Here is a 16,865-nt window from a genome sequence, read left to right as displayed (position 1 = left end):
TTTACAGGGCACACTGGTTCCCAGCAAGGGCAGTGGAACAAGGCACAGAGGCAGAACCATAGATCAACTCCTACAGTATTTCCATGGCCGGGCACTTGCCCCCCCCCCTCAGATTTCCATTGCCCCTATTAACCGTTATTCTGTCTGGAGAAGCTCTCCTGGTGGCATCTTCACTAAACATGACAGCTGTCCAAGGGTGGCTGGACACATAGGATGCTTCTCTAGTCTGGCTTGATTTGGTGTCCTCCCCATCCCATGCTTGGGTCTCAGATACTGGCTGCATGTCTTTCCCCCTCTAGATTCAGTTCTTGGACTCCACAGGAGCTGTTAGAAATCCTCAGATGCCATAAATAACTCCCCTATGGTACAAAGATTCCTGTCTCTGAGCTAGGGTTAGTTCTGCTGCTCACTAAAGTACTGAATTGTCAGTCCTCAACTCATGCTGAACAAAATCTGAGAAGAACCGTTAGCTGCTAGCATTGGTTTTCTCCCTGAATATTCTTTGATATTTATAGTCTGGTTGCTAGATTTGCACCCGTTGTTGTCATGTTCACACTTCTATCTCCTGCTCCCTTCTTGCACTGTGCACCGCTCAGACACGCCTGAGACTGTGTGTGTGTGAAAGGAGAGAGAGTGTGTGTACATGACAGAGAAGTGTGACGCAAAATACCAGCATGTGGGCCAAATTCAGCCTGAGAATAACTCTAGTGACGTTCTGGAGTTACACCCAGGATTGTTATGCCCCGTGTGCATACAGAAGCATTCAGGTTGCGTGCAAGCCATGTGGGCGTTTGTGCAGAGCATACGGATGTGCGTGCTTAGTGCATGATGCATTTATGTGCAGGAAGGCCATGGTTACAGGATGGGGAGGCAAAGAAACTGTACTCCCAGAGTGCAGGCAGTGGGGGGCCTTCATGGGCAGCTTAGGGGAACACCCAGAGCTGATGACTGTGAGGATCGAGTGCCGTTCTCCACAGGAGGGACTGCACATGACAGGGCCTGGATCTCCTTTCATTCTCAGCAGTGTAAAGCAGGAGTGAGTCCCTTTAACCTGATGGAGTTTGGCCAGCATAAAGGAGAAGCAGGCCCAGGACTGGGGACACCAGGACTGAAAAACTGGGAGCCCAAATTCTCTTCTCTCCCTTAGTCACTCAGGGCCCGGAATATCCAGGGGACCTGCAGCTGCATCCCCAGCCATGAGGCTATCGGGGGAGATATCTGCAGTAGTGGAGGGGAGAACCGGCACAGGTGGAGAAATGGTTGGGGTCACCTCTTACTTCCCACGGAGCTCACCCAAGTGGAGTGGGACTGGAGCATCCTCTGAGGTTCCTGGTTCTTTTTGTGGCGCTCTTAGCACAATTGGTTCCCTCCCACCCCTAATCCCCAAGTACCCATCAGTGGTGATGGGGCAAAGGGGTCGTCACCGTGTTTCTGGGGCGGTACTCACTGCTTTGCCCCATGGGATTCTCACTGCTTTGCCCCATCATAGGGGACGAACCATCTCTCCCAGGGAATCACCACCCGGAAGGCAAGGCATCTCCTGCCAGCTGCACCCTTGCTTGGGAGAGCAGGGGCAAGGCAGCAAGGAGGAGTGCTGATCGGGGCATGGGCATCAGGCGCAGGCAGGGCCACATCTGATCTGCTGCAATTGTTAGCAGGAGCAATGGAGCAGAGCGGCATCCAACGAGGGCGGGAGACCATCAGCAGAGTGGAGTGGCTGGGCTAACAGACTCCTTTCTCCTCCCATAGTATCAAACTGAGTGTGTGTGTGTGTGTGTGTCGGGGGTGGGGGGAGGATGCAGTGTGTCTGTCACTGATCCAGTCAGATCCTACAGAGCAGAGAGGCCAAAAGCAGCTGGAAACACAGCAAGCTGGCCCAGCTGAACTTCATCTTCCATGATGCACTGCTTCCAAGAGAGGAGACCATGGTGCATCATGGGAGATGAAGTTTGGATGAGGAGACTGGCCTATAGAGGAGACTGGGAGCATGAGGCACTGTGGGGGGCATTGCAGAAACAAAATATTTAAGAGGTTTTTTATTTTTTGCCAAAACCACCAAATTTGTCATGGAAAAACACCCCGATTTCCAACCAGCTCTACAGGGAACCTTCCACCACCATGCAATGGCAGGAGAGGGCACTAGCTGTCTAGTATGGTGGGGATTTTTCTCCATTCTTTCTAAGCAGCACTGTGGGAGCACCAGTGGTTAGCACAGAAAGCACGTTAGCGTAGGAAGGTGTTGAAGAACAGGGCAATGCCCCCTTCACTCCATGCTGGGGCACCGGCAGATGGGACTCACTCAGATTTTGGAGCAAGCTGTCCTCGCAGCAAGTACTGACATGCTGGTGTGTAAAGAAGCAATTTAAAAAAAAAATCTATAATGTAGAACTCCAGGGCAGTGAGCTTTTCTCATCCACTTGCAGCTCAAACGGCGACATACCCAAACCATAGCCACCTCCATCTCCATCTGTTCCTGGTGGTATGTGGAGGGCTGATCCAAGGACATCTTATAAAGAAGGAGTTGATGTGCACCTGGAGGGTTGAAAAGGCTCAGAGACATTCCACAGAACTAGAGGCAGGGAATCCACCACCTCAAGCCTGATCCCTTTTGAATCCAGAATGCCTTTTGCCAGAAGCTGGGAATGGACAACAGGGGATGGATCACTGGATGATTCCCTGTTCTGTTCATTCCCACCTGGCATTGGCCACTGTCAGAAGACAGGACACTGGGCTAGATGGACCTTTGGTCTGACCCAGTATGGCCATTCTTATGAATCCAGACCCTGGGGTGGAGACAAAGCTGGAAGGAGGGCTGTACGTTTCTGGTTCTGCAATGGCTTGTGAGAACGGCTGATTTCTGTCAAAAATGCTAATGAGGTTTCAGTGAATTGGGTTCTAACAGGAATCTTATGGGATTTCAGTGATTTGGGATTTTTTTTTAAAAAATGGGGCCAGAAATGGAATGAAGATGGCTGATGGGGTCTTGGTGCCACTGAATCCTAACCCTGAGGTGACTCGGGTTGGAGTCTAGGTTCCAAAACCCACCCCTAGGCCTAAACTGAGCTACATTCAAACAGCATCCATCCACGGGCTGGCAGAGCGGTGTAGAGTGAATCTTAGGCTGACTTGGCAGGATCCTTTTGTTCAGACCCTTTCCCCGGGTTCCAGCTGAAACATGTTTTGTCTGGATACATGCCTACGGGCCTGTCAGTGCTTCCCCAGTGCAACTGCTGGCAGATAAGGAAGGGAATCCAGGAGGCTAGGAGCAGCCTGAGCACAGTGAGAAGAAAAGGATGACTTGTGGCACCTTAGAGACTAACCAATTTATTTGAGCATAAGCTTTTGTGAGCTACAGCTCACTTCATCGGATGCATCCCTCACTTCTCGGTCCCCAGTACTCAGAGAGGGGATTGGGATTCATGATACCTTCGTTCTATTCCCAGCTGTGGGAGGAGCCTTTGATCTACTGGTTGGGCTGGGAAGCTGGGCAACAGGACTCCTGGATTCTATTCCATCACTGACTCTCTGTGTGGCCTTGTGTGTGGATCACTTCATTGCTCTGTGCCTCAGTTTCCCCATCTATAAAATAGGAATGATAATACCAACCTACCACACACGTGGCTTGCAAGGCCAAAAAAGCCAATATTTATAAAGCTCTTTGAGATCCTTGGAAGAAAACAGTCTTCACTCTTAGGTTGGTTGTAACAAATCAGAGCCTGTGTATTTTCAAGCAATTTAAAGAGGGGGAACTACACACCGGGGCAGGGAATCTCCCTCACTCCAGGTAGGGCTCCATAGATAAACAATTGAGGCAAGCCTTTATACCTTTTTGCTACAGGCAATAATGATCACAGCTGCAGTTTGTTTATACATATTCTTACCTGCTATCTTATTTTTCTCAACAAATTCTGCAACAGTCTACATTCCAATTTTATCAAAGCAAGGTCAAAAAACAGCATCTCAGACAATTTTTCGAACCGCCTAGCACAAGCCCCGCTTCTACGAATCTCGTGCTATTAGTAGTAAGGTTAGCCTGTCTTCTGCAGGGCTCTTGCCTAGCACAAAATGACTACTACACTTCCACAGGGAGGAGCCTTTGATCTACTGGTTGGGGTAGGAAGCTGGGCAACAGGACTCCTAGATTCTATTCCATCACTGACTCACTGTGTGGCCTTGTGTGTGGATCACTTCATGCTCGGTGCCTCAGTTTCCCCATCTATAAAATAGGGATGATAATACCAACCCACCACACGGGTGGCTTGCAAGGCCAAAAAAGCCAATATTTATAAAGCTCTTTGAGATCCCTGGATGAGAGATGCTCTAGAAGGGCAGGAGAGTGGGGTGGGGGGAGGTATTTTTTCATGCTTTGTGTGTATAAAAAGATCTACACTTTCCACAGTATGCATCCGATGAAGTGAGCTGTAGCTCACGAAGGCTCATGCTCAAATAAATTGGTTAGTCTCTAAGGTGCCACAAGTACTCCTTTTCTTTTTGCGAATACAGACTAACACGGCTGCTACTCTGAAAAAAGAGGGAGAAATCCTGCCTTCAGGCTCGGGAAGGCAGAGCTGGGTTCGGCACCAGCCCATAGATCCCCGTGGGCAGGCGATGATCCTTAGTAGAGTTCCCATAACCGAGTTCTTCCACAGCTCAAGGGAGGGTCCGAATATGGGGCCTGAGATTTTAGAGAGAACAGGGTCAGAACCAGGCCTTCAACCCCAGCGCCTCTAAACTTGGTGACGTTCTGGATCTGGATCCAGATCCTAACTCCGGTCCCTTCCTAGATGCCCGTCCCCCGGGCTGCGGAGGCCCCGCTGAGCTATAGTAAGGAAGAGAGGCTGGGATGGAGGTGTGCCTGCCCCATAGTCTCTCTGCCAGGCTGAACAGGCCCTAGGGAAGCTGCAGTTTTGCCCCACCCAGCGAGGGAGCTAGGATGTGAGCATCCCCAGACACAGACTCAGGCAGCCTCCGTGTTGCTAGGTAACCGGGCCAGAGGATTTTGCGATGCCAGTCACGCTGCTGAAGTTCCCACCCCTCCCTCAGGGCCGCGGCGCTTCCTGCAAAGGGGTCTCCTCGTTCAGCGCTCTCCTCCGGGATGGTCAGGCAGGTACCAGGGCCGGCCGCCAAGAGGGAGTCCCAGTTTGGGGCCTGCCAGCTCAGAGCCCGGAGTGGTGTGAGGAGGGGCTCAGACCCAGACCTGGCATCTTCCTTTCTGGGTGCTGCTGATCTGTGGGGAGGGTCCCCGGGGGAGGCGGGGGGCAGCTGTGGGTGGATTGGGGCAAGAACAGGCTTTGGCTCACCGTTGTGCTGCTCCCACCAGGTGCCCTGTTTGTACCCCCGCTACCTCCAGGGGTCATGCGCCGTGAGCGGCTTCCTGAGCAACCCTGCAGTCATCTGCACCAGCAGGTGCTTTGAAGATGGCACCAGTGCCAAGGATTCCGGGTCCCCTGTCTGGGAACGACCGGTACCCAGTAAACATGGCACTGCCGGGCCTTGTTGGAGGGGACAGCGGGGGGGCTGAAATGCCGCAGATAGAGAAGCTGGGCGTGGGATGGGCTGATGGATGAGTGGACATGGAGCCGGCTGAGAACGGACAAGCTCACTCCAGGCGCAGACTCGGTGGTGGGGGTCTGAGCTGGGATTTGACATGGAAACGGCAATCTGGCTGGTGTCTGTGGTCACGAAGAGACCGTGCTGGCCCGCGGTTCTTGTTTCCGCGTGAGAGCTGGGGACGGTGGCCTCTGAAACCTTCGGATCCGGCCCAGGTGGGGATAGTGACTGTATAGGAATGGTGCAGCCTGCCTTTAAATAGCTTGTGAACCCTCAAGTGGTGCCCACCGTTTCGATATCTGAGTGTGCATGCCACCAGGCCAGGCATGCTTGTGTCCAGTGAACGTGGCGACCTGGGCAAAGCTCTGCCCGTCTGGTTTCTCCATACTATCCTTGTTGTGTAAAGACACAACCGTGGCCCAGGGCTGATCCCAGCTGAGGGCCATCCAGGGGTTCTTATGTGAAGTGAGTTTGCGGTGGGTCTACACGCTCCGCAGGCAGAGGGACAAAGATCCAGTGGCCCAGGAGTGGGTCCTGGCAGCTGGGGAACGTGTGCCGGGAAGCCAGCTCTGCTGGTTGCTTCCCGGGCCAGCTGTGGGTGTGACTGTCCCTCTGTCTCCGCAGGGCTGGGATTTCAACCCCGGGTGGGGGCAGGCAGGGGAGGCCGATGGTGCCAGGCAGCCAGCAAAGCCTGCCGCAAGCCCCCCGCATGGCTTCCCCCCACCACCCCCGGCCAGGAGAGGGCTGCGCCCCTGAGTCCCCCTATCTCCAGCTGCGAGAGGCGGGGGGGCGGGGGGGAGAAAGGAGGGGGCACGATCCGCCCCGCCCTGCAAGCAGGTGCTGGGGGGGGGGGTGGACTGAGCCGTCCCTGCGCTTCCTCTCCCTTTAAGGGGGGGCAGGTACCAGGACCCCCCCCCAAAGCTGTATCCGAGGGGACGCTGATTGCAACCCCCCCCTCCCCAGCTCCTATTCCTGGGCGCTCCCCCCCCCCCCACCAGTTCCTTTGTTTCGCTGCCCCGGGCTCGCCATGGAAACCGGGGCAGGAGCCGAGCCGCGCGCACACGCTCCCCCCGCCCCAATTCAGCCCGATCCCCCCCCCCGCCCGCAGCCCCAGGCTTTGTGCGCGCTCGCAGCCGCAGCAGGATCGGCAGCCGCCCTGCCCGGGCGCCCCAGCGGCTCCAGCGCCCCCGGGGGCTCGCGGCGGCCGCCGGAGGGACGCGCTGGGGCAGAAGCAGCCCCGAGCCCCGCGGCCCCCTTTGTCCGGGCCGGGGCCGGCGCGGTGAGTGGCCGGGGCGGGGCGGGCACCGGGCTCTTCCCCGCCCCAGCGGCCGGACAAAGGGCTGGAGCCCGGCGGGGGGGGTGGGGGGGGCTCCGAGTGGCACAGGACCCCCCCCCCCCAATCCCCAGGCCAGCGGGTCCCACGGCTCAGACCGCTGGGCGACCGGGTGGGGCTGGCTTGGCCCCTCCCCAAGCCCCCCAGAGCCGGGGGGGCGCCCCCCTGCCCAGCCCCACGGGTGGGCTCCGGCGGTCCCGGCACCGGGTCCGCTTCCCTCGGGCAGGACTTGGGGAAAGTTTCCGGGGGCGTGGATCGCTGCGGGGGGGGGGGGGGGGCAGCTTGTCAGGGTCAACTCCCCCCGCTGGCTCCGATGCGAAGGTGCAGCCCGATTCCCTGAGCCTGTCACCCGCATGGGGCGGGGGGGGGAACACGCCCCCCCCGCACTCCCCACGGAGCCTGGCCCCTGTCGCGATCCCCCGCCGCGGCAGCTGGGCGTTTTGTGCCTTGGCATCCGAGGCTGGAGCTGGCACGACGGGGGGGGCCGCTAGGGGGCGCCCCTCCCGCGTATAGCCCGCGGGCTGCAATACAAGCGGGGACCCTTCCACGGGCTGCAGCTAGGAGCCTCAGCCCTGCCCCGGCGGGGCTCTGGCAGGGTTGGGAAGCAAAGGGAGGGGACTCAGCCCATACCTGTAACCACCCCCCTTGACCCCACCTGCTGGCATGTTGAATACAACAGCCTGGCCAAGCTGCAACCTGCTGCAGCCTCAGTGTCTTGCAGGGATCCGGAGAACAGGCAAAGTCGGACGCCCTGCAAACAGGTCCCGCAAGCTGCGACCCCAGCCAGGCCCTGGGCTTCCCCCCAGCTCCCCCTCTTCGGGCCAGGATGGTGGATTCAAGGCACCCCTTGTTTTGCCCTTCTCTCTCGTAATCGCCCCTCCCTGCCCGCATGCCGCCCTGCTTTTTACCCCTCCCACCCCCACCCTCCTTTTCCAGCCTCCCCAGAGCAATGCAGGTGAGGTGGCTGGATCCTTCCATGCAGCCAGCAGTCATGCACCATTCCCTACAGTGCCTCCTGCTGGGAGAGGCTGGGACTGGAGTTTCTGGGAGTCCCCTCCCCCCCGCCTGCAGTCAGCGCTCCTGCCCTCCTCGCTCCAGTGCTGGGTTGGTCCTGGAGTAACTATGATCTTCCCCCACGGACAGCACTCCTGCCCCACCCACTTCCCCTTGAGTGCCACTAAACTAACGCTTGCCGTGTGTCTCGTTGCCTAGGCTGACCCAGGTGAGCCCCCGTCGCTTGCCCCTTGAGCTGACACCATGATCTCCCCAAAAGAGAAGTCCAAGGCCCCCAAGGATAGCATGACACTCCTTCCATGCTTCTACTTTGTGGAGGTGAGCAGAGGCTTTTCAAGGGGACCCAGAGCACAGCAGGGTGGGGGCGGGTGCTGCCTTTTGAGCCCCATCCCTGCAGCGAGGCGGAAGCCGAGTGTGTGGGGGGAATGTGAGATGCTTTCTCAGGAGCCAACTGAGCCCTGCAGGGGCTGAGGACGGGGAAATGGGAGATGATTCCATTTCTGGGGCTGATTCTCAGTTACTCCTTTCCTGTGCCTGGGGCCCGGATGGAAGAGTGTTAAGGTGGCTTTAATCTGCCTTTGTCCTTCCTTTACTTTGAGGCTGTGGATGGGTCTGCTCAACCCGTGGTGTGGATGGGCAGAGACGCTAGGCCTCAGGGGAGGAATTAACAAGACAGAGTGTCTGCTTAACATTTCTATTGCAGCAGCCACTAGAGACTGGAGCCTGGTTGTGACAGGTGCTGTACAGACACATAGGAAAGAGACTGTCCAATGGTTAGAGCAGGTGTGACTGGGAGTCAGGACTCCTGGGTTCTATTCCCAGCTAGAGGAGGGGAGTGTGGTCGTGGAATGACTGGGAGCCTTGAGGCCCGTGAAGGCAGGTCTGTAGGGTGGGAGGGGGATGAAACTGAGCCCACTGGACCATGCTCCTGACCCGCCTCTTTGCTTCCTTCCTGCTCCTCGCCCAGCTCCCGATCGTGGCTTCGTCCATCGTGACGCTGTATTTCCTGGAGTTGACCGACCTCTTCAAGCCAGCCAAGGTGGGGTTCCAGTGCTACGACCGGGCCCTGTCCATGCCGTACGTGGAGACCAACGAGGAGATGATCCCCCTGCTGATGCTTCTCAGCCTGGCCTTCGCTGCTCCTGCTGCCTCGGTACGTAGCTGGGGCCAAGCCCGGGAGGGCTTCTCTTTCCGCCTGGGCCAGGAGGGCTGAGACAAGGGGGCAAGGGAAGGGAGAGACCTGGAGGAACCTTCTGGAGAGGGGGGTGGGCAGATTCCACCTGGCCTTGAATTCACCTCCCTTCTTCAGAGACTGCAGGGGCCCGTACAGTTCCAGGCACAGGCTACGGCAGCCCAAACTTGTGCCCCTTCTTCATAGGCCCCTCTGCCCCAATGCCCCCAGCACCAGCCACCTGGTACGATAGGGCAATGGTAGAGTGTGCGGGAGGGGGATGTGTGTTGTGTTGGGAATGCAGTAGCTGGGAGCTCCCTCCACAGCCAGCGCTCCTGCCCCGCTCCCTACAGCGTCCCCTGCTGGGAGAGGGTAGGACCTGCCCCTGTGCCAAAATCTCTACATTTATACCTCTTGCTCTGACTTGCCAACACACCCTCCTGCCTACAAGCCTGTGTGGCCCACACTGAGTTCTGCTCTTCCCCCCAGATCATGGTCGGGGAAGGCATCATCTACTGCCTGCAGTCCAAGCTGAAGGGGCGCAGCGGGTCGGAGGGGAGCATCAACGCCGGCGGTTGCAACTTCAACTCCTTCCTGCGCAGGACTGTAAGGTTTGTGGGTAGGTTTTGCCGCAGTCCTGGCCTGGAGCCTTTCAGTTCTTCGTATCTGGGGGGATCCTCCTTCTGAAGCTGCCCGGGGCCTGGATGAAGAGGGGGCGGCCATGGAGGAGCCTGCATGGGAAACATGTGCAGCTCGGAGCGTGATATCCAGCAGCACGGAGATCAGTGTGGGCTCCAAAGCCCACGTTCATCCTCTGCGTTAGTGTCTCTCTGGTTGCCCCTGCCACGTGGATGCCCTTGGCCTCTCTCCCCGTCATGGGCCCGTTCCACTGCCTTCGTGCTGTAGGCTTTGTGGCCACCACCCCAGTGGTGGCTGCATTTCACTGGGATTTGAGTCTGCGCCGCGCTTGGGGAGGGAAAGTGCTGTGGAAATGGAAAATGTTTATTGCCCTGTGGGGCTTCCACACCTTGACCCAAACCTGGGAGGGGCGAGGCAGGTGGGAGGGGGATTGGGAAGATGGACAGAGGGGCTGGGGGGAGAGGCAGGTGGGAGGGGGCAGAGGAACATCGGTGACTTCCCGGTGGCTGAGGCTCTAATCCATGACCCGCTCATGGTTTCCCCAGGGGTCCACGTGTTCGGACTCTGTGCCACCGCCCTGGTGACTGACGTGATCCAGCTGGCCACCGGCTACCACGCTCCCTTTTTCCTGACGGTCTGCAAGCCCAACTATACACTGCTCGGGATCTCCTGTGACTCCAACCCTTACATCACCCAGGACATCTGCTCGGGCCAGGACCAGAATGCGATTCTCTCTGCCAGGTACGTCCCGTGCAGTCCAGAGCCAAAGGACTCGGCTTGAGGGACCCTGCCCCCGATGGCCCCAAAGGAAGGGAGTACAAGGCTGTCTCTTCTCACCCACACCCCACCGGGCCCCGCTGCATGTATCATGCTGGGATCTGGCCACCCACCGTGCCGCAGCAAGGTCTCTGCCAGCACTAGCCCAGGCTGCTCGAGCTGTCCTTTGCTTCCCTTTTGCAGGAAGACTTTCCCGTCCCAGCATGCCACGCTGTCAGCTTTCGCCGCTGTCTACGTGTCGGTGAGTTCACCCGCCTCTCTCCTTATCTCCCTGACTTGCAACCACAGGCTGATGCAAGCAAGTATGTGAAGTCCACAGACACGCGCCTGCCTCCATGCTTACAGTTCGGTCCCTCACCATGCCCCTGTACAGCTCCTTCCCCAGGCAAGCCCCCTCACTGTACGCCCCCCCCCAACACACACGTGCTGCTCCACACACATGCAAACAGCTTTGGTGCACCCCCCATGGATACATGCACACAGTCCCCTGCCTTATGCAAATGCAAACACACCTACGGTGCCCCCCGATACAATCAAATGCCCCCTCAACATGCACCCATGTGTGCAAACACACAGAGTGCTTTGCTCTCTCTCTTTCTCACACACACACGCAAAACAGCATACAGCTAACATAACCCTCACCCTCCTGGGACTAGCCGAGGTGCCCCCGTGAACCAGAAAGGCCTGGGCAGTCCATGCAGGGAGGGGGGTCACCCACCAACACAGGAGGTCGCATCCTTGGCTGCCCAGCCAGCCCCGTGCATTTGCTGGGCCAGCGCTCGACCCGTGGCTCTGACAGGCCCCCGCTCTCCCCTCCTCTGGCCAGATGTATTTCAACTCCATCATCTCAGACAGCACCAAGCTTCTGAAGCCCATCCTGGTCTTCGCCTTTGCCATCGCTGCCGGCGTCTGCGGTTTGACCCAGATCACCCAGTACCGCAGCCACCCTATCGACGTCTACGTGGGCTTCCTCATCGGCTCGGGGATTGCCGCCTACCTGGTGAGTTCACGCCCCCAGGGGGGGGAGCCAGGCTCAGGGAGCTGAGCTTAGAGCCCCTGCTGAGAGGAAGGGCCTTTGCGTCTCCCTCCAGGGGTTGGTGTCAGTCACTGGCATTAGGAGTGATGGAAGCGCCCTAAAAGTGGGGAGCCCGCGGGCGCCCAAACTGTGATTGGATGGCTGCCGTGTGGTCTGACCCCTGACCCCTGAGCTTTCTCGCCCCCTCAGGCGTACCACGCCGTGGGCAACTTCCAAGCACCGACCGAGAGGGCCCCGGCCAACCCCCCCACCAAGGACGCCTTGCGGGCCCTGACCCAGCGTGGCCACGACTCGGTGTACCACCAGAATAAGTCGGTCAGCACTGACGAGCTCAACCCCCAGACCCGGCTGGACGGGGTGAACCGCCAGGTCCAGCGGGAAAAGAACTCCCTGGGCAGCCTGAAACGGGCCAGCGTGGACGTGGACCTGCTGGCCCCCCGCAGCCCCATGGGCAAGGAGAACATGGTCACCTTCAGCAACACCCTGCCGCGGGTCAACACCCCCTCCATGGACGACCCCGCCCGGCGCCACATGACCATCCACGTGCCTGTAGACGCCTGCCGCTCCAAGCAGCTCATCACTGAGTGGAAGCAGAAATCCCTGGAGGGCCGGAGTATGACGCTGGCCGAGGAGGCCAGCGGGCACGCGAGGGCTGGCTCAGACTCGGTAGGCGCGGATGAAGAGGAGCACGTCCCCTCCTCACTCTACCCGACAGTGCAGGCCCGCACGGCCGAGCGGGCCGCCATGGGGCCCCGGGTTCTCATCCAGCCCCGGCCAGGGGCGTCCCAGCTGGTTCACATCCCCGAGGAGAGCCAAGGCACCGCCAACATCTCACCCACCAGCAGCTCAGCCGTGCGGGCCAAGTGGATGATGATGGCGGAGAAGGGGGCGGGCCAGCGGGTGGCCAACCCGCCTCGGCTCATGCAGGTCATCGCCATGTCCAAGCAGCAGGGCCTGGTGTCAGTCACCCCCAAGCACTCGGAGACCTCCTCGTCCTCCACCAGCTCCGACTCTTCCCAGTACCGCTCGCCGTCAGAGCGGGACAGCTCCAGCATCATCACCATCGACGCCCACGCCCCGCACCACCCTGTGGTGCACCTCTCCTCCGGCAACGGGCCCTGGGAGTGGAAGGTGGCCCAGAAAGGCTCGGATGGGCAAGAAGCCTACGAGCTGAACGAGATGGGCAAGGATTACCGGGGCTTCCGGCCCACCAGGAGCGCCGGCGTCTCCCCGGGCTCCTCCGTCAGCGACATCGAGCAAGACGAGCCGCGCTACGGCAGCGTGGCCACCATCAACGTGGCAACAGGAGGGGGTGGGGCGGCGGAGCGGGGCGAGGGCATGCCGGAGAACGTGCTAGGCCCCACCAGCCGAGAGTCCACCCTGCGGAGGAAGCCCACCAGCCTCACGGTCAGCGAGAAGGACGGCCACACAGACAACGAGGCGGAAAACTACTACAAGAAAATCCAAGCCAACCGGAGATTTAAGGAGTAATTCCCTCCCCAGCTTCCACCCCACCTGCCCCAACCCAGGGCAGCTGTCCAGAGCGGGGTACCTGCCTCCGTGGGCGTCTCCACTGCTGAACTACACAATCAACGCACTCCATGTGCTGCGGCTTTGGGAGAAGGCCAGGACCGGGGGGGTGCGAGCATCCCGTCTTCGGGGGGCCTCCAGGGATTTCTATACAGCACCCTCAAAGCGGAGCAGCACATGGAGAAGATGTTGCGAGCGCCGGATGGGAGGGGTGGACTAGAAGATGCAGGGACTGCAGAATTCTTCTCTAAGGCGTTAAAACAACAAGCCCTCCGTGAGACTCCAAATATCCAACCAGGGGAAGAATTTTCCGTGTTTATTTATTTGTTAACCAGGTGCTGACGGGTCCCGGGAGGGTTTTAGTTTATTCGGATGTTGCGATGGTGGGGTGGGAGAGAATGAATGACCTTGACAGTCAGGACCCAGGAGTCCTGGCTACCAATTGAGGGAACTGGCTCCAGCCTTGCATGTGGATTTGTTTGCCTCGCTCGTTGGGAGCTGGTAGCCAACGGATCCAGTCGCCAGCGGCTACCTGGATGGCGTCCTGTGTCACGTCCTCCTCCGTCTGTTTTATTTGCAGGGGGGCATGTCCGGCCACCGACTGAACTCCTGGCCGCTGTCGGACTCTGTAAATAGCTCCCTGGTTGCGTACGCGGTGAGGAAGGGGTATTAGCCAGGGCTTAGAGGCTGCCCCAAGATTTTTCAGGGGCCTTTTATTCAGGTGTCAGTGCTGGCCAGTCCACGCCTTGCCCTCTGTGCTGAGCCACACAGAGATGCTGAGGGACAATTGACCCTCACCCCTTGTACTCCCTATGGGCGGTCAGAGGAGGCTGACAGACTAAGCTTTCCAGGGGGGCACTTGGCTTAGCCGCCCATTAGCCAAGGACACCTGGATAAATAACCCTCCGTGCTTTGCTGCGGCTACCAGGCTGCTTAGTCCTGCTGCCGCTTTACCACCCCCTCCTGGCACAAGGCGTCCCAGGCCGGATCCTGGCTTTGGAAGAGCAGCCCTGTTCAATTAACAGACGGCATCCGGGCTGCGGATGGGTGCAACCTGATTGCGCTGATTAAATTGTCTCTCGTCTTGCTGTCCCTTGGGCGAGACAGCGACCAGAGCTGCCAACGCAGGGGGTGGGGGGGGGAGCTTGCACACCAGCTTTGTGATTTGAGCTGGTGGGATTTTATTTATTTATTTTTTAAATAGCGCGGGAAAGTTTGATGGCATCTTCGTGATGCTTTTGTCGTCATTGGCCCCCCCATTAAAAACGGCCCCCGTTTCCCCTGGTTCCCCACCGAACCCAATCCACAGTCAAGCTGGCCACCCCTTAGTCGCCGTGTGGGCCTGATCCCAAGCCTAGCGACATCTTCCAGCCATTGACTTCAGTGGGCTTTTCAGCAGGGCCCCTGTGTGGCCCAGGCAGGAGACGGCAATGGGACAGGGGAAGGCGGAGGGACAGGAAATGGGTGTCATGTCCCCCCTGGCTCTAGCCAGCAGCTGTGTGAGACCCCGTGGCCTTTGCGTGGCCTCCAGGCATCTGTCTCCGTAGCCACAACGGCTAACTGGTCAGGAGCGGTGGGAGAGCTGTGAGCTGGAAGGCCGGTGGGTGAACGGGAAGCATGCGTACAGGGGTGGAGGGTGGGTGTTTGCATAAGGGGATAAATACACTCTAGAGAGATGGGGTGGTCCTAGCTGGGATCTGTGCCACTGGGGAGGAGGGTGTGGGGAGCTAACGCTGGGGGGTCGGGGGAAGGGAATTACACAGTGGAATAACAGGCCTAGATCCCTTACATTGCCAAATGCTACCGGTGCTATCAGCCAAGCTCATCAAGACAGGGCATGTGTAGATCCCTTCAGCCCAGGCACTCCTTCGTCCCTCGCCAGTCCGCTTGGAGGGGTGCAATTAGAAGGGTTCCTCTGATCCTGCAGCGCTCTTCCATTTCTCATGGGCAGCCACGTTTCTGGCTCGCCGGGGAACTTCAAGGGAGAGCGGTGAGGATGGATCCCTGCTTGGTCCCCTGGCAGCGGGCGAGACAGGGCGTGTCCCCCCCCTTCGAGGGAGCTTCGTGGCTGCTGGAGCTTGGGGAGGGGAGTTACTGGTGTCATGGTAGGAAACTGACAACCTCTGCCATTCCTTACCCCGCTCTGCAGGGGTGGGAGCACCGGGGCTCCAGGAGGGCTGGATCAGGTTGGAGGGGGAGGGAACACCCTACCACTAAACCAATCCCCAAACTGTAAATGCATCTGTCAGGCGATGTCTGAATCTGCTGTGTTTGTAAGGAAATAAATGAATGAACCTGTGTCTCTCTCCACATCAGCCTGGCTGGGGCGGGAGGGCAGAGTCTGTTGTCCGGCAGATCAGTGACTGGAAACCTTGTTAAAATTCCCTTGCCCTAGTGTGGGAATTTCCTGCCTGCGATGGAGTCGTCTCCTGCCCCCACATCGCTCTGCCTGCTGCTCCTTGCCCTTGTGCAAAGTCGCGACTTGCCCCTGGTTCGCATGAAAATGTTTCTCAACAGGGACATTTTTGCACTGGGAATCGGAACCGACTGTGCCCTGCGACCTGTGCTTTCATAAGAGAGGCAACCCCTGCATGAGTCCCCCCATCTCGCCTGGCCTCACCTCACTGTCTAGGCCACCACGCTGGGCTGGGCTGGCCATATACTCAATGGGCATCATTCTGGGCACTGCTGTGGCATCTCCCATGGTGCAAAGCAACTATAAAACTGGGCAAACTGGCCCGCAGGAAATTCCACCAGCACGGAGAGAACCTGTGAGTGGCACAAGGAGGAAAAGAGCCCTGAGTCCCCAGCCCTACTTTAACCACGAGCCACTCCCCCTGCAGAGCTGCAAATAGGCCCCAAGCGTCTTGATGCCCACTCCCCTTTTCTTTAACCCCATTAGCCCCCACCCATTTTCTTCCTCCAGCTGGGACTAGACCCCAGGAGCCCTGATTCCCATTCCCCCCCCCCCATCCTTGAGAAAGCATCCACTGCCCCTATCTGGCAGGAACGCCCCTTTCTGACTGTGGCTGGGGCTGCCCCATGAGCATTACTGGCTGGCCAGCAACTCGGCGGTAGGCTGGGGGCTGGGTGCCTATGCAGGATTCCCAGCGCGTGGGCTGCCAGGCCTACAGTTCTCCCAGCGCCATCAGGCTCTTCAGTCCAACCTGCCTTGAATCCTGTTAAAAATCAATTCTGGCCAATGCTCGAGCCAGCTGCTGGGCACAGCGCCGGGTAGGACCCCCCTCTGCCCCCAATTGCCTGATCACGCTGATGTCTCTAGCAGCCCCCCCTCGCCGAGCCCTGGGCCCCCATCCCCCTTTCCTCTCCCCGGCTCCATTTCGTCCCGACCAAAGCTGGTGGCATCCGCCCTGCGGCTCATTGCACGTTGCTCTCGAGGGTTGCTCACCCTGCTGCTGCTGCGGGTCGGGGCGGCTGGAGCCTGAGTTACGCTCCCTCAGAGCCACCCAGCCTTTCGTAGCTGCTGCTAAATGCTCCCCTTTCCCAGCGTGGGCATCTTCGCTCACCATCCCCACGAAGAATTAATTCCACCTCTGCAGAAGGGGAGATGGGCTCCGTTAGGAGGCAGGTGGCCAGCAGCTGCGGCTGGGCCAGACTTCAGCGCCTCCCTCTCCCACCGCACACGCCTTCACTCGTCTGCCTTTAGGAGGCCTGCCCTGTTCCCTCCCCCCCCCCCCCCCCCCGTAATTATCAGTTGCTCTTTTAGCTTTTTTGGTCCTAATTTTAACTCCTAGCACATCTGCCACCAACCCCCCCCCCCCGGTGTCGCACACGTGTAATGTACACGTCAGTGC

At 58.8% G+C, this 16,865-nt stretch overlaps 1 protein-coding gene across 4 annotated transcripts; it reads left to right on the top strand.

The window, feature by feature from the left end:
- Positions 1 to 4,981: 4,981 nt before the first annotated feature.
- PLPPR3 (phospholipid phosphatase related 3) lies at positions 4,982 to 15,348 on the top strand. 4 transcript variants are annotated; one of them, XM_048830772.2, is made up of 8 exons: positions 4,982 to 5,103; positions 8,096 to 8,215; positions 8,865 to 9,050; positions 9,558 to 9,687; positions 10,253 to 10,448; positions 10,668 to 10,725; positions 11,311 to 11,484; positions 11,710 to 15,348. In XM_048830772.2, the coding sequence occupies exons 2-8, from the start codon at positions 8,141 to 8,143 to the stop codon at positions 13,009 to 13,011; spliced, it is 2,121 nt and encodes a 706-aa protein (XP_048686729.1). In that variant the 5' UTR covers positions 4,982 to 5,103; positions 8,096 to 8,140; the 3' UTR covers positions 13,012 to 15,348. The 4 variants fall into 4 exon arrangements, with proteins under 4 accessions (XP_048686729.1, XP_048686732.1, XP_048686731.1 ...); XM_048830775.2 differs by having other exon boundaries at positions 5,033 to 5,107; XM_048830774.2 differs by lacking the exon at positions 4,982 to 5,103 and adding an exon at positions 5,530 to 5,765.
- The last annotated feature ends 1,517 nt before the right edge of the window (positions 15,349 to 16,865 follow it).

Source organism: Caretta caretta, chromosome 25 (genome assembly GCF_965140235.1).
Source record: "Caretta caretta isolate rCarCar2 chromosome 25, rCarCar1.hap1, whole genome shotgun sequence".
In the NCBI taxonomy this organism is placed as follows: domain Eukaryota; kingdom Metazoa; phylum Chordata; order Testudines; family Cheloniidae; genus Caretta; species Caretta caretta.
Note: the sequence above shows the minus strand (reverse complement) of the source record. Positions and strands in the feature narration are given on the sequence as shown.

What these genes read in the sequence shown, in the direction of transcription:
- PLPPR3 (XM_048830772.2), top strand. Translation starts at nt 8,141, where the DNA reads ATGATCTCCCCAAAAGAGAAGTCCAAGGCCCCCAAGGATAGCATGACA. An exon ending in CAGGACTGTAAGGTTTGTGG is followed by an intron (nt 9,688 to 10,252) that starts GTAGGTTTTGCC and finishes TGGTTTCCCCAG; the next exon opens with GGGTCCACGTGTTCGGACTC. An exon ending in CGGGGATTGCCGCCTACCTG is followed by an intron (nt 11,485 to 11,709) that starts GTGAGTTCACGC and finishes TCGCCCCCTCAG; the next exon opens with GCGTACCACGCCGTGGGCAA.